A 25,022-nucleotide genomic window follows, 5' to 3' on the forward strand; every position below is an offset into this window, starting at 1 on the left:
CCAAGGTATATTCAAATTTTCATTCAATGACAGCTTTAAACTTTTAAAGAACTGTATATGTGTATTTGGATTCTGATCTGTTTTACCTTATTGGTTTTCACAGAATTTTCTCATATTTTCATCATTCTTTGTAATATTTTTATGATTTTTTTTATACAGTGATCCCTCACTATAACGTGGTTCACTTTTTGCGGCCTCGCAGTTTTGAGTATTTTTTTTGTGCAATTTGATATGCTTTGTTTTCTACAGTGCTTTGAGCTCTGCGTCTTGAATAGTGCATTGTGTTGTACATTGTTACTGGCTGTAGACTATTGCCAATCAATCTCTCCGTGCCGTGTCTGCTGTACAGTACAGAATGCATTCAGCTTGCCAAATTTGCATAAATCTTCAATCGCTACCAAGCGGCAACCTCCCGCTCTCCCTTGGGAAGCCAATACAGAAGTAACTAAAACTGCAATTCATCGACTCGCCTTGGGGGGTTGGCTCCAGGAAGTCCAAGTCATTTCTGACTGCAATGGGAAATAGGCCATTTTTACAGCTGATAAAAACATGCTTACAGCCTGGTACAAATGATGGCTTTGGTGCATTTAGCCATGATTAACCTTCATGACAACTGTGAGGGGGGTGAATTTTTTTATAACTCATCCTTTTCGTTTTATTAAGTTATATTAAGTCTGCATAATTAAGGGCGTGGCCACTTGAGTGACAGCTAGGTCTAGCTGCTCGCTGTCTCGTCACCTCAGCTGATTTCGGCTAATTAGCCGATAAACTCGGCATATACATCGCATTTTTGTGTTGGTTAATGTTTCTTTACACAGTCAAATGCCTTTTGGGATTATTTCCTACAATTATCAGATGATATGGCATGCTGTGTGCACTTAATTGTGCTCTCAAACCATTCACGTGGCCTCCGTTTCCCTGGTGAGTGAAATTATATACTTATATACCATCTCTAAAAATGTATTTATTTTATTTAAGATCATTTATAATGTTCTTTAGAGCTGTAATGCCCTCCAGAATCTGACAGATTGATTAGCTGTAGGCTATAAAACATATGAAGTCATATGAAGCGTTGTCATACAGTGTAATGGCTGGATTTCATCAATAGTCTTGCATTTACTAACACATACTATAATTGTATTTTCCTCCTGTTGAAAAAAGTCGTAAGAACAATGCTTAGTGGCTCATTGTGTTACAACAGTGTTTTTAAAAGTGTAAACACTTTATTGATATAGTGTACATCCAAGCACATGTGGTCAGAATACAACGAGTCGCAGGTAATAAAGTATTAAGCGTTTCTCCCAAAGTAAGCTCTGTCTAAACCAGGTCCAAGCAAAATGCCTGCAGGTGCCTGTAGCTCCGCTCACTCTCCGCCTTTTAGCCCTTGTGCGGTATCCCGCTGTTGGTGCGCTGACGTTCGAACAAAATGGCGACGGTTAGCCGCGCCTACTTTTAGCTTCATTTGCGCTCTTCAGAAACCTATGGATGACGTCACGGATACTACGTTCATATATTTTACAGTCTATGATTGCAACTAATGTGACTCTGAAGTGCTGTACTGTATGTTTGCAAGTTTTCTTCCCACCATGTCAACGAAACTTTCTGCACTGTCAAAAGGCACTTGCGGTAGCACCCAGGAAGGTGCTAAACATCGCACAAAAAGTACTTCTGGACATGGTAAAGTGCTGTAGGGCGCCATTATGGAATATGGACTGGAAGTTCAAGGTTTGAACTTTGAGAGTGTTTAAACGAGAGAAAAGTGTGAAAATGTTAATGCTTATCTGAGAAAAGTGTATTAAAAGTGCTTTACAGCTTTAAAACATATATATTAATTGTAAAAAAAAAAGCGGTCTACTTCGCGGATTTCGTCTAATGCAGATAATTTTTAGATCATAACTCCCACAAATAACGAGGGATCAATGTATACCATATTTGACTTACAACAAAAAAAAAAACTTTTTTTTAAAATCATTCACAGATTACAACTGATTTCAAGTATACATTTCAGAATTTTATTATAAATAATTTAAATGCCACCGAGTTTTTTTCTGCCAACAAACAGACAAATTAAAATCAATTGAAAAGACACAAAGCAAGTTGTTGTAGCACACAAGGAAACAAAAGTCACAAGGTAACCAGTACCATAAAATCATAGAGCAAGTAGAACATAAAATAAAACAGTTAACGTCCATTAAAAAAAATACTCCAATACGGTACGGCATTTCTCCTTAAAATAGAATTAAGAAAACTCGATTTGTCCTGACACTTTCCCAAGCAAGGGAATTTAAAGCACATTTGTGGCAAATCTGTACATTATTATTATTATTATTGTCATAATTATTAATAGATTTATTATAACCACTGCAATGTGAAATAGCTTGTTTCTTTTAAATGACATACAAAGAAAACAATCTCCTTATTCCTTAAAACATAGGTCTCAAACTGGATTCCTGGAGCTCTACATGATTTTGCTCCAACCCTAATCAAACACAACGGATTTTTCAAGACTACTAGAGGCGATTAAGCAGGTGAGAGTTGGAGGTGGTTGGAGCTAAACTGTGCAGAGCTGTGGCCCTCCAGGAATTGAGTTTGAGACCATTGCTTTAGAACCTCATTAAATTCAATTCAACCACATCAATTGTGGTTTTCATGACATGAGCATGCACCTGACCATATGAACAGATTGGAAAAGACAGCATGAGCCCTAAAGGGACTTTTCAGACCTGTCCAATAAATATACTTTGGAAGATGCTGTAACAGACTATGTAGCAAACGTTGCTCTGAAGTTGCTGGAGTGTACCAAAATGACATACATTGACCCAGAACCCCTACAGATACTCACACATACAGTGAATGCATTGCTGTTTGCAGATCTGAGGTAAACTCCAGTGATTTCTGCACAGGGACTGGTTGGAGTATCAGGAGGAAGTCCTGTTATAACCGATGCCTAAATGTTTGGACAACCACAATTCGGCCAACTGCATCGTGGATGCGTAAGTGCTCGCTTTTGATCCAACACACATTTTGTATTGCTTGGGCTCTAAATGTGTGTCACAAGAGACTGGGTGATAAATATGCACAATACCTGGTTCTTGAGAGCGAAACACTTTCAAATCAGAATTAATGACTTTCGTGAACAAATCAACATCTTCTAGACCCCAGCCTTGTATTGCAGTATCAAACCCGCCAGCTTTGAGCAAGTCGCTTTTGAATATGCAGGTGATACCAAATCCATAATCCCTCCAAAATCCGCTTTTCTTGGTAAAAACAAAGTTGCTGTCTTCTGGTGGGTCACCGGCATAGACTATTTTGGGATCATACTGACTGAAGACGACAGGGAAATAGACTTGGCTTCCCTCAATGGTGTTGTCTCGACACCTTTGAAGGGCATCGGTGTTGAAGATCAGGTCCACATCGCAGAAAAACAACAGCGAGTTGTTCCTTAGCTGAGAAGAGCCTATCTCAAGAGCCAGACCCCGAGAGAAGCCTCCTGTCATAGGAATGATAGATAGGTCTGCTTTGGGATATCTGTTGTGATATTCCTTGATCAGCTCTAGATGTCTTTCCTTATCCTGGTTTGTATCATTATCAACTAGAATTATGGTCAGTTTTACATTCTGGTTGGGGATCAAACAGACTCTCTCAAAGTTTTCCATGAATCGTACAAATATTTCGTAGCGCCCAGTCAGCGGTACAAGAAAGTGGACTTTTGTCTGGCTCTGCTCCTGCATCTCTTTTGTGGAATCTGCATTTTGGAAGGAAGAGAAGATCTTAAGCGAGCTGGAGAGGAAAGAGAGTGATCGAGAGTCGCCATTGATGACATCTTGTAGCTCGCCAATATCCAGTTCCTCTGTCTCGCTGAAGAACGGCCGACTGAAGGACTGCTGAAGGTAGGCGTGTCTGCGTACCGGCACTGTCACTTTCCTACCCTTGTGCTTCTTGTAAAGTAGCAGAAGGTCCAAGATGTATTCGGCACCATGAAGTGGATCCACTCGTCTATAACCATACTGGATCTCTTTGAAATCTATGATGCGGCCTCGAGTTTTGGAGTTCTCATTGATCATTTCCATTACTTGAAGCACTGTATCTTCTAGTGCTGAGCGGACCAGGTTTCCAAGACCCTGACGGGGCATCTGCTTCTCACCGGTGGAGTACAGGTGCCTACCGGTAACAAAGTCCCACTCGATGACTTCTTCACGTTCTGTTGGCCGGTAGCGAGTGTAGGAAGGTGGCGCACCCAGTAACTGGTCCTCCCACTGCACAGCAGTGTTGCTGAGATGGCTCATAGTGACGCCTTCACGGTGCAGCTGAATAGTGCGGTACCGCAGCTCAGAGATCTTCCGGCTAAGAAGGTAGCTGTGTAGCCGGTACTGGTAAGCTGGACGCTTGTTGGGGTGCAGCGTGATGGCGTTATGGATCTTGCTACTGTGAAGTTCCTGAATGAATCCTTTCTTGTTGTGCTCATAGTTCTCATAGAACAACTGCTGCATCTACGGACAGAAGGAAACAACAGTATATTAGTAATTTCATAATTAATTATGTTCTATTCATGTTATCATTTTTATTTCTATTTTCTTTTACAATGTAGATTCTGTCAAAGCAGCTTAACAAATATAAAGAAAAAGTATTAAGTCATAATATTTTAGAATGTGGAACATTCCAGCATATCAGGCAGGCAGCAGATCACAAATAAAAACAATAGTTGACCGCTGTGCTGTGCAACAAGACAGTGCACCTTAAATTTAAATAATTAAAGAGACCAAGTTGTGTACACTGTAAAAAATACAGGGTTCCACAAAATTCATTCAGGATGTCCCAGCACAGATCGATTAAGTTTACTTAATCATTATTACAAATTTAAGTGGACTGAACATGAAACAATAAAGTTGTCCCCCCAAAACCCTAAGAATTGTATTGTTTCAACTTATTTTTAATAAGTTGCTTGAACAAGCAGCAAAAGTTATTTGTAAAAAATGCTGGGTCCCACACAATCGATTCGTGTGAACATGAAAGAATTAACTTATTAGTATTTACAAATTTAAATGGATTCTCAAAAAATCTTAAGAATTGGGTTGTTTTAACTCATTTTATATAAGTACACTGCAAAATGCTTTTCTTACTTGAATTTTTTGTCTTGTTTCTAGCCCAAATATATAAAAATTCTTAAATCAAGAAGCATTTTCTAGACAAGCAAAAAATATTGTCTTGTTTTCAGAAATAATATGCCAATAATAGGTGAGTTTTTCCTTTAAACAGAGCAAAATAATGGGGTAAGCTAAATAATCTGTTTTTTCTTTTCGACATATGATTATTTTGCTTACCCAATTGGCAGATTATTTTGCTTGTTTTAAGGAAAAAACTTAAATTATTTTTTAAAACAAGACAATATTTTTTGCTTGTCTAGAAAATGCTACTTCATTTAAGAATTTTAAGATGCAGATCTCACAAATAAAGGAAATGTACGATCTCTGGAAATGTACGGTCACCTTTCAGCTTTAGTCTTGTTCTTTAGTATAACAGAATAATGCGGATCGCAAACATCTGGCTAACATGTTTACATTTACAAGATCTGACAAGTAAGCAGAAGCCAAACCATTTAAATACTTAAAAACAATTCAATTCAATTCACCTTTATTTGTATAGCGCTTATACAATGTAAATTGTGTCAAAGTAGCTTCACATAAAAGGTCACAGTAAATAGGAACAGTGTAATTCAGTTTGTAGTGTTTAAGTTCAGTTCAGTTTAGCTCAGTTCAGTGTGGTTAATAATCACTACTGAGAGTCCAAATATTGAAGAGCAAATCCAACGATGCGCACCTCTACAGATCCCAAACACAACAACAAACAACAAACTTTTAACCATATAATGCACTCACAAGCGATTTAAGACATTAAAACAAGAAGCAATGTATTCTTATTTAAGATCCCCAGCAATGGCATTTTTAAGCAATTGAAGCAGTGATACTGAAAATTAGGGTAGGCCAATATATAATGCACTACAGTAGTCCAAGTGTGATAAATCAAAGACGTGTAAAACTCTTTCAAGATTTTTAAAAGATAGAAAAGATTTAACTTTGACATATGTTTAAGATGAAACAAAAACAAGACTTAGCTACTAAATTAAAATGGATTCAGTTTAGTTTAATACAAATGTCACTTTTGATCAGGGGTGCCCAAACTCCTAGCGGCCTGGTGTCCTGCATATTTTAGTTCCAACCCCAATTAGACACACCTGAACCAGCTAATCAAGCTCTTTCTAGGTATACTAGAGACTTCCAGGCAGGTGTGTTGAAGCAAGTTAGAGCTAAACTATGCAGAACATAAGCCCTCCAGGACTGAGTTTGGGCATTTTGCTTTTTATAGATGATCCATTGAAGAGCAGCTCCAGCAACACCAACCAAGCAAGCCAGAGACAATAGTGGCAAGGAACCAAAATGCCACCAATTAATAGAAGTGGAGAACAAACATTGAAGGAAACCAGGATTCAGATAGGGAATGGAAATTAATCTGGTCCAAATAATGTGGATACCCAAACACTACTACTCAATTGTGCTTGCTAATCACAAAAAAGCTTGAAACTCTCAACAGTGTCCATTATTCCCCAGCTGTTCCATATGGATGCTTGGATTTCCTCCCATTTAGAGACAAATGGTATTAGTTGGATCAGACTCTGACATTGTGTGATGGGGTCTGACTCACTGTTGGAGTTCCAGTTGATTCTAAAAGGGTTCACTGGAATGACTACAAGTTCCTTACTTATATTTTAATATATATGGGCCTCATTTGTTGGTTTCCTCCAGGTGCTCCGGTTTTCCTTACAGTCCAAACATATGCGCTAAAGGTGAATTGAATAAACTAAAATGGAGTAGTGTATGTGTGTGAATGAGTGTGTATGGATGTTTCTCAGTAATGGGTTGCTGCTGGAGGGGCATTCACTGCATAAAACATATGCTGGATAAGTTGGCGGTTCATTCCGCTGTGGCGACCCCTGATTAATGAAGGGACTAAGCCGAAAAAAAAAAGAATGAATGAATGAATGAATGAATGAATGAATGAATGGGCCTCACTTTAAACAGTTTTTTTTTGTTGCATTCATTAATGTAGTACAGTGATCCCAACCCTAGTCCTTGTGGCACACCAGTTTGGCTGAATATTTAGGGAGATAAACTTGTAATTCAAAAAGATGCAGCTTTAAACAAATTGCAGCAACGAACAGTGCTCTTTTTCACCTTCAATACCAAAAACAGAGGGGCCCTTTAGAAAGGACCCTAACCCTGGGCGCTGAAAGCAAATGGCTGCCCACTGCTCCAGATGTATGATTACAGGGTGTGTGTGCATGTGTCTTGATTTTGGAAATGTGTAGTGTTTGTGAGCCTCCAAAAAAAGGGTTGTTTAACGCAGATTTAGGAGATGCTTTTATCCTGAACCTCTCACAAATGAGGGATTTAACAAGCAATTCATTATATAGTCAGCACAATTCATTGTAATTTATGCCAGGTTTATTAGAAGGCCAGATTCAGAAACAGGCTACAGCACAATTAAAATGCAGATTCATAAGCTTTTATAAGCTTGTAAAAGGGCTGCTTCTTGAAGATTATGCTGATTCCATCAAGAGAAGCTGACAGGTTTTGGAAAGCAACTTTGTGCCTCATTGAAAAGGAGCAGCAGAGTGTTGATCATTCAGGGACTATCACTGGCTGGACGGATACTAACACTAGTCAGAGTGTACTGAGGTAAGAGAATGCAGCTTCAGTGTCACTCTTGCGTAAGTCAAAGCCTTAAATTTTTATACTAATGACTAATTTTTTTACTTACTTTTTATACTAATTTTATACTAAAGTCAGAATAGTGGTGACTGTCATCCTAGAACAGAAAGCTGCAACAAAATTCTCTAAAGCGACACTGACTACGTTTACATTGACATCAGTAAACAAATTATTTATGTTTAAGGTTTATAGGCATGGGACAATAACCGTTTTCAAAGTATACCCCGGTTTGGAAAATTCATCGTTTTAAAACCGCCAAAATTTCCTGTAATCTCGTTCCTAAGGTATGTGTAAGATTTTTTATTTAAATTTTTTTTAGGACAATAGTATCTTCAGCAGAAAAAATATCCAAAGACGCCGTTTAAATTGTAAAGAAATCTGTGTTTTTGAAACTAATAAAGAAAGCAGAAGTCAATGACTCATTTTAATTATTCAGCCTGACATGTTTACTGTTCCAAAATATTATAAATCTTTCAAAAAATAAAATATATTGTGTTTAAAAGGGAAATTTTTTTTTTTGTTTTTTTACCCTGACAATTAAAATGAATATATTTTGGAGCAGTAATCACAATACCGTGAAACCGCGATATTTTATCCAAGGTTATCATACCGAGTGCTATACAGGCCCATTTTGAATGTTCCTTTCATGATCCCGTTTTACATGTAATAGCACATAATTCGATTAACATCATTGCGTCACCGCGCTATCCACATTTCCTCCGGAGTTTAATGTAATTTCGAGTGTTTCATTTTTAACTTGTCGACTTTAATTGCAGTTTGGCACTTTCACTTTCATTCAGCAACATTTCATGCATGTCCCAGTAACAAACCAGATATTAGATGCAAGTATGAACTGCTGGAAGAGTAGTTTTAATGGTATTTGATACTGGACATCGTTTTGGAAAAAAAAACCTACGCATTTCGCGATGCAGGTGTCTGTGGTCCTTCACTGGCTCGGTAGGTGCAGAGAATAGTGTCAAACAGCTGTGTTTGTATAGACTATCCTGTTGCAAAATGCGGCAAAAATCCTACACAAATAGTTTGATAGCGGTGTTTACATGTCTGTACTGCACTTCAATAACGTGACCAAAATTGACATACTCCACATGACTTAATCCGATTTCTGTTTATTTCGATTATGACCTTAATCAGATTAAATTAATTTAAAAAACGCTGTTTACATGGTAGACTCTTAATCAGAGTTTTGTCTTAATTGTATTAAAATCAGTTTATTGGTGTCTATGGAAACGCACTGTATGAAGAATTAAGACATTTTTTATAGTCATGTTCAGTAGAGGTTTAGGTTGTCTGCAAATTTTTGGCAATAAAACTGGGCTCACACTGCAGGAGTTTTAGCCCAGTTTATACCCAATATATCTTTCACATCATCTCAACCAAGACCTCATTTAAAAAAAAAAAAAAAACTGACCCACATTTTCTGGTTTGGACATCCTATCATAAACTTTCCCATCTACTTGCACACATATCAGCACCGATCTGATAACATTTGTATATAGACAGTGTTGGGAGAAACAGATTACAAGTGACGTGAGTTACATACAGTATTACTTTTCTAATTAGCAAGTAAAGTACTGCCAAGTTCAAACTGCATGATTTTAGCCCCAATTTTGAATCGCCGACAGGTTTTAGGAAATCGCTGACAAATGTCTAAAAACGCAGGCGAATTGGACATTGTTCATGTGAGTAACAATCACAAAGTGTGAACTACCAAAGACGTGATCTGAGAGAATCGCCGATGATTCCAATAATATCCAGCTGCTGATCCGCAGACCCACACACGTTTCAGGCACACACAATCCAGCACACACGATCTAGGCAAACCATATATGGTTACGACGTTAATGTTATTATCGTCTTCTCGGACCTCGTCATCAATATATTTTTATATATATTGTTAATAAATAGCGTAAAAAACAACAGTGTATACTATTTTACAAATGTGGCGATCGAGACGGGCAAATGGGGAACACTGCTTCCAATCGCCATATATATATATATATATATATTCAATATAATAGACTGGACATTTTTCTATCAGTAATCATAGATGATCATCGAGCAGTCATTATTATCGGACAGAGACATTAGCAGATACTCGTTTTCTGGCATGGCTAAAACATTTTTCAGAGATATATAAATGATCCAAATTGGACAGAATTATTTTAATATAATGGATTTATTATAATGAAGGAAATAATAGCAAGTTAATATGTATAGACCATTTTGAGCGATGTAAACAAAAACAATGGTCCCAACGTATTTCCTGTTTTACACTTTTAATTTCTATAGCTTCCGAGAATCCAAAAAGAACCACATATTGATAAATAACATTATGATAGCTGTCTTAACATTAAGTTATGAATAAATTGCCTCTTGTTAGAGTTATGAAATAGTTTGACAACAAGCAGGAAATGTTCATGGACCAATGACATGACCACATTGAAATGGTACATTTAATAAATGTTTAACACAATATTAATATTTTTTTCCAGCGATTTAATAGTATTTTTTTGCTTAATTTTTTAATAGTTTTTTTATTAGTGATTTCCCACATTAAACACTATAGTAATTTATAGTAAGTAATATATTGTTTTTATATTGTTATAGTGTTATAGTGTTTTTAAACCATAAAGTACAGGTAATTTGTGGTAATTATAGTTGCAACAAATATAGTAATACAAACAAATTAACTGTTAATATAATATAATGATTTATATATATATATATATATATATATATATATATATATATATATATATATATATATATATATATATATATATATATATATATATATATATATATATATATACAGTTGAAGTCCCCCTAATTTATTAGCCTCCCTGTTTATTTTTTTCCCCAATTTCTGTTTCTGACCGGGAGATTTTATCAACACATTTCTAAACATAATAGTTTTAATAACTCATCTCTAATAACTGATTTCTTTTATCTTTGCCATGATGACAGTAAATAATATTTTACTTTCATCATGATAACGTATAATAATTCCTAATAACGTTAGAAACGGTACAGCATGGACACATGAGAGTCTCTCAAAATCTAAAGTAACACGTAAAAACACTTGGTAGTCACTTTTTTGAAAACTTGGCACTAGATAAGTCTAAAAAGTTGCTAAGTTTTCAACACTTGTTGGCAGTGTAATGATTGAAGTGCTCACAGCTCGCGCAGAAGGAACATTCCATTATTCAAGGGGGCCCCTGGTTTTGAAAAGAAGTAATAATGTAAAAATCTTAACAGTTATGAACAGATTTTATAAAATATGATAGAAAATGTATAAAAGAGCTATATGATTATTATAGTTATTAATATAGTTATATTGTAACTAATATAATTATATGATTATATAATTCCCCGGGCTCTAAGCAGCTGCTTACCTCGCTTATTTTTTAGGTCCGCCCCTACTCGGACCCCCTTACATGCAAAAGATCTGGGGGGAGCCCTGAGCTCAATTATCTCAGAGCTTAGGGTTCTCTCCCGAGACAGCATGCCAAACCTGCTAATAATGTCAAACAATATCTAAGTATGAACTTTTGAAAAACTGTAAAATGCAGACTCTGATTATTCATTGCTAAAAAGTTATTTTCGTGTATCCTATTTTTGTGATCGCCAGCGGTGTTTTCTCTGCTGGAGATTACTTTCATTATTTTAACGAACTGCAACTCCCAGGACACTTTGCACCTATCAGCACAGACACAGCTGTAGCTCATGATGGACTGATTAGTAGGACTATATGCACCTCACATTCGCATTCTCATTGCTAAGTCTTGTTTCTTCATGAACAGTACAAAGCATTTGTTTTTGCCGTGTTTTTGATTCCAGCCTTGTTTCCTGTTTTGATTCTTTGCCGCCTAGTCTGAATTCTCGCCTGTATTTTGACCACATTTAATGGATTACCCTTGTGCTACTGTTTTTCTCTTGTTTCTGACCTCTGCTTGTACGACCTTGCCTTTAACAAACTGCATTTGGATCCACAAGTCTTTTATCAGCGTCTGCTTCATAATACCTGAGGTTTAGCTTGAGATTTATTCACTTCACAGTTAGCCTGTGGTTTGAAAAGTCTAAAATCTTTTAAATAAAAATAATTTTATATTATATTAGAATTAGAAAAGAGAAAGCTCAGCCTAGACGAACACAGTAATGTAACAAATTACTAACATATTCAGTTAATTTATAATAAAGTAATTCTCCCAATACTGAATATGAGTAGCATGCATGCAATTTGTACATATTAACCACATGATGTTGTCATTATCACATGACCTACTTGTTTCAGTTATTTTACATAAATTCATTGTGGCCGTATGTGATACTTCAGTGTACTTCAGTATCTCATTGAAAGTTATCCGGCTGCTTACTATTATGCTTACTATTGCTTACTATTTTCCCCCTAATACTATGAATCATGGATGCACTGCTTGGCTCACATACTGTTTTTCATATACTATAAAGTAGGGGAGCGTGCTATTTCGGACACACTGTTTGTATTTTGTGGGACAGTGGAGTGCAGTGCAGTATCTCTCTGACAGAGACTCTGAGATTTTACTTGTGCTGTACAGCTCAGCCTTCTCCCACTTCATCTGCTCTTGTCTGATCTCACCTGGGACACTATATGAGTCAGTACTGCCACTGGTATGAGATACTGTATGTACTGGAAAACAGGACGGTAGACTGTGCTCTAGCCAAATTTAGGTAATGGAAATTTTGACCATCCTCAACTAACCTAATTTAGTGACTAGAGAGAGAGAGAGAGAGAGAGAGAGAGAGAGAGAGAGACTTGACTTTTAAAAAGCTATTTATTTTACAATATGTACAATTAAAACATTTCATTTATAAACTCAAAAGCTTTATCTTATTCCCAGTCAAAAAAAATGTTATTGTCTTCCATAAATACAAAACCTTTGTTAATACACCATTTTTTTTTCAAAAACTAATTCATCACTGTTCATTTGATAATATTCATATTCTAAACGAATTCTTGATTCTACAAAAGCTTTGAACAAATTAATTACATTAACTTTCTGATCTTCCAAGTCAGCTCTGTATGCCTTCCAGATAGCTAATTTTGCCTGGCCAATCATAAAGTTGGAAAAAGTACACATCTCTTTTTTATTAAAAGAGTACTTATGACCATAAATGAACATTGTATTTGTAAAATTAAGACCTAACCTGCTAAAGACCTAACCTGCTTTTAAGCATATTAAAAAGTGGCAATAGTTTACAGCATTCATAAAAAACGTGAAAAACGTCATCAGGTTTATTACACACAGGACAGACAAAAGAATCTGAAAAATTGCATTTAAACAAAAACATTCTTGTTGGCAAAGAACAGTGCAAGATTCGCCATTGCAAATCACCAGACCTTTTTGGTAGAGGGTTTTTGTATAATAAACGCCAAGAGGGCGAAATAATTTCAGATTCAGACAACAAAGATCTCCATTTTGTATCTTTTCTTCCTTTTAACTGTCTGGTAAAGAAAAACTTTACACAAATATTATATAAAACTCGCTTATTTGTTGTAGAAAAATTAAGACTTTTTTCACTTTTAAAAGATAGAAGCAAGTTAACATCATCATAATTATTATTTTCAAACTGTTCTATTTTTGGCGTTACATGCATTTCTGGAAAAAGGACTTCCGTGAAGTTATTTGACATGGATTCAGATATATAATCTGATAAGGATTGAGGAAAAGAAATTTTTAAATTTTTCACAATATTTCCCACTATTCTTTCTGATCTACTTTTAACTTTCCTGGTGATTTCCTGTGCTGAACACCACTTTCTTTCTGATAAATTCAACAAATTTCCAACTCTAGTTATTCCTGCAGAAGCAAAGTTGTCAATGTCTTTCTTTGACATATTGATCTTTTTATACAACCATGGATTATGAAAAAGTGGTTCATTAAGCCCATAATGTGTCCTCTGCTCTATTTTAAAAAAGTTCCAAGCTTTGAACACAGATCCATAAAACTTTATATCGGTCTTTTCTTTCAAACTATTCTCTGAAATTAAAAACATTTGTTTATCAAACCCCATCATGTTTTTTTTCCGGAAAATTTCAAGAGCAAGACTGACCCACGGTATTGAGCTCGAAGAATAAAGCAATTTTTGGGCAGTCTGTAGTCTCATTGCATTAACTTTGGAGACTAAATGAATTAAACCTTGACCACCTTCATTAACAGGAAGAGAAAGTACTCCGGATGGCAGCCAATGATGTCCATACCAAAAGAAGTCCACAAAAGCTTTTTGAAGTTTTAACAAGAAATCTTTAGGAGGGTCCAGCACTGTCAATCGATGCCATAACATTGAAGCAGCAAGATTGTTCACTACTAAAACTCTGCCTCTATAAGAGAGTTGTGCTTGAATCCATTTCCATCTATGTAACTTTCCAGTGATTTTCTCAATAAGTCCTTCCCAATTCTTTTCCATAAATTGTTCAGTACCAAAGAACAGTCCAAGTATTTTGACACCTTCTTTGTTCCAGAGACACTGATGTGGAAGCTTTGGTGGAATCCGGTCTGACCAAGAGCCAAGTAGCAGGGTATTAGTCTTTCCCCAATTAACCTGTGCAGAAGATGCGTTTTGAAATAAGTTGAGACAAGACAGTAGATTTGCGACATCCTCTTCTGATCTGATAATCACTGTAATGTCGTCAGCATAGGCTGTCAGTTTTACTGTTGGTATAGACAGAGAGTTCGAAGATGGAAAAATTAGACCTTGTAACTTCTCTCTCAACATCTTCAATAATGGTTCAATAGAGATTGCATACAAGAGACCAGATAAACTACAGCCTTGTCTTACTCCTCTCTGTACTGGAAAGGGTCTTGTCAAAATTCCGTTGATTTTCAACATGCTGTAGACATCTTTATACAAAAGACTTATCCATAAGATAATCTGTTTTCCAAAGCCAAACCTCTCGAGTGCTGTAAATAAGTATTTGTGGTCCACTTTGTCAAAGGCCTTTTCTTGGTCCAGACACACTAGGCCAAGATCCAGTTTGTGCAAGTCAGTTAAATGTAACATATCTCGCACAAGAAAAAGATTGTCAAAAATGTATCGTTTTGGAAGGCAATACGATTGATCTTTGTGAATAATTGATGTTAGAGTGTCCTTAAGACGATTGGTCAACACTTTAGATAATATTTTATAATCCGTTCCTAATAGTGAGATTGGTCGCCAGTTTTTTAATAGACCAAGATCTCCTTTCTTGGGTAAAAGAGTCACCACAGCTCTTCTACAGCTGAGAGGCAGAGTTCCCAATTTAAAACACTCAAGTAACACAGCATATAAATCTTGTCTGATAATTGGCCAGAAGGCTTTATAAAACTCGGATGTTAGTCCATCTAATCCTGGTGCTTTTCCTGGAGATTGTTGTTGAACAGCTTTGTCTAACTCTTGGAGGGACAGAGTTTTTTCCAGTTTAGCTTTCTCATCTTCTCCAAGTTGTGGAAGTCCTTCTAGTAGCTGATCAACTGCTTCAGGGTTACAAGGTTGTGCAGTGTACAAATCTTCATAAAACCGTAGAACTTGGAGATTTATTTCCTTTTTTTCATGCATTTCCTTTCCATTTGTTAATTTAAGATGCTTTATATCTTTTCTTTCTGACATTTTCTTTTCCAGGGAAAAAAAGAAAGTTGTTGATGAGTCCATACTATTTAGATGTAAAATTTTTCCTCGTACATATGCATTATGACTCCTTTCTTCATGCAAGTTTTTTAAGACTAAATTATATTTTTTAAGTATCTTCACAGTCTCTCCATCTTCATCTGGACCAAAGGAGCTGCTCAACTTGAGAATTTGTTGTTCTAAGAAATTAACTTTTTCTTTTATATCAGCTTTTCGATTTCTTGTATATTGTTGGCAGAAAATCTGAATCTGTGCTTTGCCAATGTCCCACCACTGGCTCAAAGTTTTATACTGTGGTTGTCTCTCTCTCCACTCTTTCCAGAAAATATAAAAAAATTGCCTAAAAGAAGTGTCTTGCAACAGGCTATTATTAAATCGCCAATAGTTATTCTGGGCTGTGCTTTGTGTTATAGACATAGTTACTGCTACAAGATAGTGATCAGAAAAACATGTTGGTAAAATGCGACTATTAAAAAATCTATATCTATTTCCCATTTGTACATATATTCTATCAAGTCGTGCACCAGAAATAACATTATTATTTATTTTTAACCATGTATATTGTTTATCATTTGGAAAAGTTTCTCTCCAAAGATCGACTAATTTATGATACTGGACTACGGTTTTGAGAGTCTTTGCTGATAATAAATGAGGCTCAACATGGTTTTTATCCATAGTATAATCAAGAGTGCAATTAAAATCACCGGCTATAAAAATTATTCTATTATTTGGAATATCTGAAATAACATCTTGCAATTTTTTAAAAAAAGTCACTCTTCCTAAGCCATCATTTGGAGCATAAACATTAATTAGTGAAAAGCTTAAATCATATATCTTGATATCTAACATTTGCAATCTACCAGGTATAATTTCTGTTATTTTATGATCTTGAAATTGCAAATCTGCAGAAATAAGAATGGCTACTCCAGCACTGACATTTGTTCCATGACTAAGGAAAACTTTACCACTCCACTCTCGTAGCCATTGTGTCTGATTTTCCATATCTGTGTGTGTTTCTTGCAGGAAAATGACATTCAGTTTTTTTAAGCTTATAAAATCAATTAAAGAAATACTTTTTTCCGCACTACGACATCCATTAATATTTAAAGTTCCAAAATTTAAGGATGTCATAGTGTATTCTACTAAAAAAACTTATATTTAAAGCTATATATTTTTAGTTTCTTTTGTGCTGTTTAATCATATTTACTTATTTTTGTCATACTTTTCACTTTAGTCATAATTTTCTTAAGGCGATATCGTTTCTGTCTACTCAATTCTTCAAAAGTTGCTTTTTCCATTGCCATTTTGCAAGACGCAAAAAAACGCTTCAAATCTGGAAAAAAAGCTTCGATCTGTGGTTTACGAGCTCCCTTGGTACTGTCAAGAAAATCACTTATTTGCTTCACTGTATACAGTTTTGAAGAGGATATTCCTGTTTTGTCAGTGTTCTCTTCATCTGACAAACTCCCTAGACTCTCCAGATCATTTTCGGAGTCATTGTCAGAATAAGCACATTCTGAGCTCATAGCAGACATGTGAATGAGGTTTTCTTCCACTACCTCATCTTCATCATCCTCATCATCATTATTCTCTTTCCTCACTTGTTTTCTTTCTAATAATTTGTCATCTCTATTTATTTGTATAGTTCCTTCTTCACCGCCAGTTTGTCGATCAGACATATCAGTGCTTTCGACATTACTGTTTGTATTAGTTTGATCTACAGGTGGTGTTTGAACTTCATCAGAGTGCTCGTTTACTCGGTTTACAATTTGGTCAGTTATTTGTGATTGAGATGGTCTGTCATTCTGTTTATTAGGGCATGTTTGCCTGACATGACCCTGTTCTCCGCACAGAAAACACCGCATGTGATCTGACGTAATGAAAATTGTGTAATCTTTACCCTCGTTTGTGATTTTTACGGCCAGATTAAGCGGGTCCTGTTGCGCGTTCAATATCATGTACGTATACCTTCGAAAAGACATAACGTGCTTGATATTTGGGTTTTTCAAGCCTAACGGGATCATTTTGATCGGGGCTGTTAGCTTTCCGTATCTTTCGAGCACTCTTTGAATGGCTTCATTCTTAATGAACGGAGGTACGTTTGATAGTACAATTTTTTTTGCTGGGCTCGACAGCGGCATTACCGGCACAAACGTATCATTGATTGTGATTCCACTTTCAATGAGATCATCAACTATTCTGACTTCAGTGAGAAAAACAACAACTGCTTTATTCATTCTAGAAGCTGATTTAATGTTCTGTCCACCAACCTTTTCGCTGACTGCAACCAACACATCCTCCACAGATATGGAATCATCAGAAATGCATTTAAATCCATGTTTGAGCGTCAAAAGCGAGAAATCCTCGCTTGACCCCATTGTCGGAGTTTACCGACCTTGGTCGGCAGAAAAAACAGCAACTATAATATAATTTAAGACTATGCTATTAACTCTTAGAAAAAACAAAATGCGAAAAACAAAAAAATATATATATGGTAATTAATAAGTTAGTGAAACAAACTCTCAAAAGCGTGTTCCAAACCCCTGAAACTCCTCCCACTACCCACAATCCTGAGAGAGAGAGAGAGAGAGAGAGAGAGAGAGAGAGAGAGAGAGAGAGAGAGAGAGAGAGAGAGAGAGAGAGAGCATACTAACTAAATATTATTTGAACGAGAGTGGATAGTTGTAGACCATAAAAACTGAGCATAGATATTAAAACAAACAATAATGTTAGATTTGATCATCTATATATAACCAACCCAATACACCGGTCACAATCACCAGCAATCAGAGAACTACAGAATCTGGAGAACTACAAATCTGTCATGGAATTGGACTTCAAATCCCATCATGCACCTCACACACCAGTTCCAGTTCTCTCACTGATTACACACACAGCGGGGCACTCATCATAGACTGATTATCGGGACTATGTATTCACTTCTTGAACACACGCACACACACGCACACGCACACACACACACACACACACACACACACACACACACACACACACACACACACACACACACACACGTTGCTTAGTCTTGTTTGTTTGCTGTAACATTTCAAAGCGTTCTCTTGTCTAGTCTTGTCTAGTCTTCCATGCTTTTGACCTTTGCCTTGTTTTTTCATGTATGTTGTTTTGCCGCCTGTATCTACGATTTTGCCTCTGACCACTACTACGATTTCGGATTACACTCATGTATCTGTTTGTTCCTGTTTGACCATTGCCTGCCTGACTAAGCTATTAAAGAAACTGCGTTTGCATGCTCTACTCCGTTGCCACCCAGCGTCCAATTGTTACAACACCTCCAACTGGTCGAATCAAGTGTCTAATAACCAGCCTAAAACATGCTGTGTGATCAGTTAGAAAGCATCTCCTCTCCATCTTACATCACCACATGGTTCCTGGAGGGCTGCAGCTCTGGACAGTTTAGTTCCAACCCTAATTAAACACACCTGATCAAACTAATAGACTCCTTTAGGCTTGTTTGAAACCTACAGGTAAGTTTGTTAAAGCAGGGTTGGTACTTAACTGTGCAGGGCTGTGGTCCTCCGGGAACTGAATTTGACACCACTGTCTCAAACAAACCTAGATATTAATGGTTACATGGTGTTTCACTTCACTGATTTATCTTCTACATAACATGTAATGAACTGTTTTCTTGAATATATGTTAAAAAATGTACATGTGGATCCATCAGTATATAAGAGATGGCATAAAGTTACAAATTTAAACAACTTTTTTTGTGGTGTAAAATGGGCAAATTAATGGACATTAACATTCATCTGAGTTTTAGTGCTTTTCAGCCTGTGGGTTGTGAGCAACCCAGGCTTATTATTGATAAATAGCCCTGTATACATTTCTGGAGGTCATGAAATATGTCTCAGGTGGTAAATTTTTTTTTTTTTTTGCAGTTTTTGTTCTCAGGTAAATCCACCAGAGGCTGCTGATGAATGACTGACTGACTGACCGAACCCCCCACCCACCTTCTTCTCTAAACCCAACAGTATTTTCAAAAGCAGTCCAGAAAAAGAAAAGCTTTTGTGGCTGTCTGATTTCGGATCTCGCCACATTCTCACCCTGGTATTGTTTATTTATTTTTTTGCCTTTTTATTCTGTTTTACCCGCTTTCTGGAACTGTTCTTTGCTGGACTCAAACCCTGTTGTTGTGGTCAACTCCTCTCTGTGTCTCAGGACTGAAAACGTATGCGGCGAGCTACTGGGCAAGCTGGAGGTAATCAGTCGACCAGCAGTGCAAAATAATAATAATAATAATAATAATAATAATAATAATAATAATAATAATAATAGCTAGTAATAGCATCGTTAACATATGTAAAAATGTCTAGACATAATTTGATAAATAACGAGAAATAAATAATAAACTCTTAATATACAATCAATAACCAGTGGGAAATGTACATGTTGGGTTTAGTGGGCCAGGCGTTAAAAAGTGTTGGGAACCAAAGTTACTTTTATGAATTTTGCATGGACAGTGGAGGTAGAGTTCCAAATGCAGCTTTATTATAAAAAGGGATGGTCTTCAGGCGAGGCTAAACAGGTAAAAAAGGTAAAAACAATCAAAGAAAAAATTATATGAATTCCAGTAATCAAACACAGGTACATGCTTTAAACTGCACATAAACAGAAATGGGCAGAATATTATTAATATATTATTAATATTTATATTAATATATATATTAATTAAATTATATATAGCCTAATATTACATTTATAAGTGATAATTTAATAGTAATACATTTAAAAATGTTTGACTAACATGGTAAGGTTGTATGCTAAACTAGCACTCTATTGTAAAGACAGGCATAGCAATTTGAGTTCTGAATAAGCCGAATAGGCTCGACATGCCTGTTTGCTGTCAAATGTATTAAATAAATATTTAATTAAATAAATATTATTAATTAAATGTTTCCATGTATTAAATAAATAAAACTGCCACTTTTCTAATTAAATGGCATAAATATATATATTTTAAACCTACAGGCTAATTCACACATTTAACAGTCTGAATCGTAATAATAAATATATTTTTTTTAATATAAGACAACACATGATGTTTCTTTTCTATCTCTGTCAGTGACCCTGACAGTTAAAATGAGTACATTCACTAAATGGTTCTGCCACTGTGTTTAATCTTTTCTGTGCATGACTGTATGGTATAGACTAGTTAATGCCACATACACTTTGATATGTTTTATATTGGATTTGATTTATTTATTTTCGAACAGAAAAATAAATATTCGTAGTTCATTTTGAAATAAGATTAGCATAATGTTACATTTTCGTTGGAGGAGGTGAGCACTGCAGAAACAATAGATGGGAAACCCGATTGCTCCTCTGTGACATTGTTATAAGTGATACAAGTGTATCTAAAGCAAATAAGAAGATATTATAATAAGTTATCGATAAACACACACCTTGTTCACTCTGCACAGCTGTGGTTTGCTGGTCAAATGGAAAACGAAATACGGGGAGGAGCTGAGGTGATAATTTAGTGTACTGTTTATGAGCTAATCGCAAAAATTTTAGGGTGGCTGAGCAGAAATATAAAATAGGCCTAGCGACGCCCATGGCAATGGGTATGCATGAGAATGGAGTATAATCAGTGTAAATGATGTTCAGCTGTGTGTCAGTCCAGATTGTTAACAGCTATAGCGGGTGTTGATTGGTGCAAAACATCATGGTAACTGTAGTTCAGGTGAATAACGAGTACCATATAGAGATAGCTGGAGTGCCCTGTAATGAGTTTCGTGTGCACTCCAGCAGATAATCGTGACAGTTACTGTACATTATTATTAATATTAGTAGTAGTAATATTACAGCAGCAGTATGAAGGAAAGTACTAACAGTTTTCATTTATAAAGTCATGATGTACAACACAGAGTGCCATTATTGATCAGTACAATCAAACAGCCTATTGCAGAGAGATGTATTCTGCAGTACTGCAGTGCTAAACAATATTGCGTGAAAGCTTTCAGCTATTTATGTTCAACATCTTTTTTTAGCTGTCTTCTTTTTTCTCATCCAGCAATTGTGAACAAGCCTCTGAACACAACAGAAGAGTGGAGCTGTAAACAGCTGAAGTCATAACTCCTGAAGATGTTTTCCATCTCATGCTTATTAAGTTACTGAGAAATTATCATTTTGTTTCCCCCTCTAGCGTGCATTGTAGATTCATATAAATGAATCACTCTCATTATATGCAGTGTTTCGAAAGGCACCAGCACTAAAACTGCAAAAAGTGCTGTTTGTTGTGCTTTGATGTACTTCTTGACACTTGTCAAACATTAACACTTTTATTCTGACCTGTTCTGAACTCATCGCACCCATTGCTCTGCAAGCCTCTGCCAGTATGTCACAGTTGATGTTGAGTTGCTGTGACTGATGCAACACTGGACACATTCCCTGGCTGTGGTGTAATTCCACTGTTTTCACTAGAACTCCAGACGTGACCAATCACAATCCTCTTAATCATCCAATGACATGAGGCAAGTTCCCTGCATTCATTACAACTGCTCAGGCACATCTAAATTACTTCCTGAGATAATCACTGACACTTAAAAGATCATTAAGATGTAAAGTACTGTGCAAAAAAGTCTTAGGCCTCCAGTTACATTTGTTGTTTTAGTGAGGGTATACACTCATTGGCCACTTTATTATTAGCTACACCTTACTAGTACCAATTTGAACCTCCTTTTGCTTTCACAACTGCCTTAATCCTTAATAGGATAGATTCAACAAGATACTGGAAATATTCCTCAGAGATTTTGATCTATATTGACATGATAGCATTAAGCAGTTGCTGCAGATTTGTCAGCTGCACATCCATAATGCGAATCTCTCATTCCACCACATCCCAAAGATGCTCTATTGGATTGAGTTCTGGTGACTGTGAAGGCCATTTGAGTACAGTAAACTGTAGTGTATTGACTATATATAATTTGAAATAAGTGAAGCTCCTTTAAGAGAGAAAAGAGTTGTTTCAGTATTTCAAAGATTTATGGATACCTTGCTTGCAGGCATCCCAGGTGTCCAACCGTACCTCGACGACATCCTAATTTCAGGCTAGACTATGGAGGAACACAATGCACGGCTAAGGGCGGTATTAAGGTGTTTCACGGAAGCTGGTTTGCGACTAAAAAAAGAGAAAAGTATTTTTGTGGTACTAATGTGGATAAGGATGGCATTAAACCAACATGTGAAAAAGTGGAAGCCATCTTAAAGGCTCCATCACCACGGAACAAGACAGAGCTTCAGGGATTCTTGGGACTTCTTAACTTCTACAGCTGTTTTCTCCCTAACAAGGCCACCGTCCTGGAGCCTCTGCATTGTCTTCTTGACCAGTCCGCCACTTGGCAGTGGGAAGCAAAGCATGAGATGGTGTATGCTCAGGCAAAACAGTTGCTGCAAACAGATAAGGTGTTGGCGCATTATCACGAGAAGAAATCACTAGCAGTGGTTTGTGATGCTTCACCCTATGGCCTCGGCGCTTTATTGCTCCATTTGGAACGTGATGGCCAGGAAAAGCCCATTTGTTTTGCCTCCAGAACAATGACCACCACAGAGAGAAATTATGCGCAGATTGATAAGGAAGCATTGGCAGTAGTTTTCGCTGTCAGAAAATGTTGTGATTTTTACAGACCACAAGCCCCTGCTTGGACTCTTGCATATTTCCAAGCCCATGCCGGTTATTCTATCACCACGAATGCTGTGTTGGAGTTTGATCATAGGAGCTTATGATTATGAGTTGTGCTATAGGCCTGGGAAGCAAATGGGAAATGCTGATGCCCTGAGTCGCTTACCTCTACCCGCACCTGATGCTGTTACACCTCCACCATTGGAAGTATTACTACTGGAGATGGTCCTAGAGGCACCCATGCATGCTAAAAAAATTGCCAGTTGAGACAACCGATAGCCGGTTTAGACAATTCATCTCGCGCCGCCATGAGCTCTCCACGCATAAGAATTGTGTGCTTTGGGGAAGTTGCATGGTGGTTCTTAGCTCGGCGCGAAGGGAGGTACTCGCTATGCTACATGATGCACACCCAGGCATTGTACACATGAAGGGGCTCGCGAGGAGCTATGTGTGGTGGCCAGGCATGGATGGAGAAATAGAGGAAATTGTCAAGGCATGCAGAACCTGTCAGATGTCACGTCATGCACCCACTAAAGAAAAAGTACATCCTTGGGAGTGGACAATGAAAAGATGGTCCCGGTATTGACTTTGCGGGTCCTTTTCAAGGCAAAGTATTCCTCATACACTGAAAAAAGTGTTGCATGCAAAACTGTTGCAAACAATTTATTTGTGTTGAATTTAAACAAACAAATTAAATTGAGCAATGTTCAACTTAATGTGTTTGTTTAAATTCAACACAAATAAATTGTTTACAACCACTTAACATAAAAACATTTTGTAAATCCAAGGAATCATCTTTGAATAATTTTTTCAGTGTAGTGGTGGATGCACATAGCAAATGGCTGGAGGTATCCCTGATGAGTTCTATGTCATCGTCAGCAGTTATCAACACACTGAGGCTGCTTTTTGCAACACATGGATTGCCTGATGTAATAGTTTCGGACAATGGCACTGCCTTTACATCCTCAGAGTTCCAAGAGTTTGCAGACAGCAATGGCATACGTCACGTCACTACAGCACCTTATCATCCAAGTTCGAATGGCCAAGCTGAACGTATGGTGCAAACAACCAAGGAGGCCCTGTCTCGCATCACCAAGGGTGACTGGCAAACCCGTCTGGCTCGTTTCTTGCTGTCACAACATATCACACCAAATTCATCAACTGGAAAAAGTCCTGCTGAGTTGCTCATGAATCGGCGACTGACCCCTGCCCTGGATCGTTTACACCCTGAACATGGAGAAGATATGCTTCGCAAACTAGAGTTGAATGCTGAAAAGGGTCGTGGCTCTGTCAGAGAGTTTAGGCCACATGACTTGGTGTACATGAGAAGTTACACCAAGGGTTCTAATAAGTGGACGCCGGGGGTCATTACTGATGTCACAGGCCCCTTGTCATACAGAGTGAGAACTAGTGACGGGCAAGTGCACAGACGGCATGTTGATCAGCTGTTAGATAGAGTGACACCCTCATGCAGCCAACCCGAGCCCGAGCCAGATGGCTACACCGTCTTTCTACCAGAGCCCTCTGGGACTAAAATGTCTGAGTTACAGCTGCCAGAAATGGTGATGGAAAACCATGAGGGGGAAATTGCTGGGGCTGAGATCATGTCAGAGTCCCCTCATTCTAGGAGGTACCCTGTAAGAGAGCATTAAGCCCCAAAGAGATTTTCAGACTTTGTGAACTGGGGAAAAGGGGTGTAGTGTATTGACTGTATATAATTTGAAATAAGTGAAGCTCCTTTAAGAGAGAAAAGATGGTAAGGGGCATGTGAAGGAAACCCATTCGGAAAAGGGTAAGTTTTAGTCAGTTGACTGCAGATGCTGGATATAGTTGTATGTTCTGTTCTCTGCTGCATACACTCAGTAAAGAGTCTGCGAACACTTCTGCCTCTTGTCATTCAAGTATCTTACAGAACTAATTGTCATGAT

The 25,022-nt window shown here is 37.1% G+C and overlaps 1 protein-coding gene across 1 annotated transcript in view; it reads right to left on the reverse strand.

Annotated features, from left to right (window-relative positions):
* Positions 1 to 1,989: 1,989 nt before the first annotated feature.
* Positions 1,990 to 25,022, reverse strand: part of LOC130236047 (chondroitin sulfate synthase 3-like) — a 152,825-nt gene continuing 129,792 nt past the window's right edge. The window contains 1 exon segment of the mRNA XM_056466610.1: positions 1,990 to 4,490. Within this exon segment, the coding sequence (XP_056322585.1) occupies positions 2,919 to 4,490 (1,572 nt within the window). The 3' untranslated portion in view covers positions 1,990 to 2,918.

Source organism: Danio aesculapii, chromosome 10 (genome assembly GCF_903798145.1).
Source record: "Danio aesculapii chromosome 10, fDanAes4.1, whole genome shotgun sequence".
Taxonomy (NCBI): Eukaryota; Metazoa; Chordata; class Actinopteri; order Cypriniformes; family Danionidae; genus Danio; species Danio aesculapii.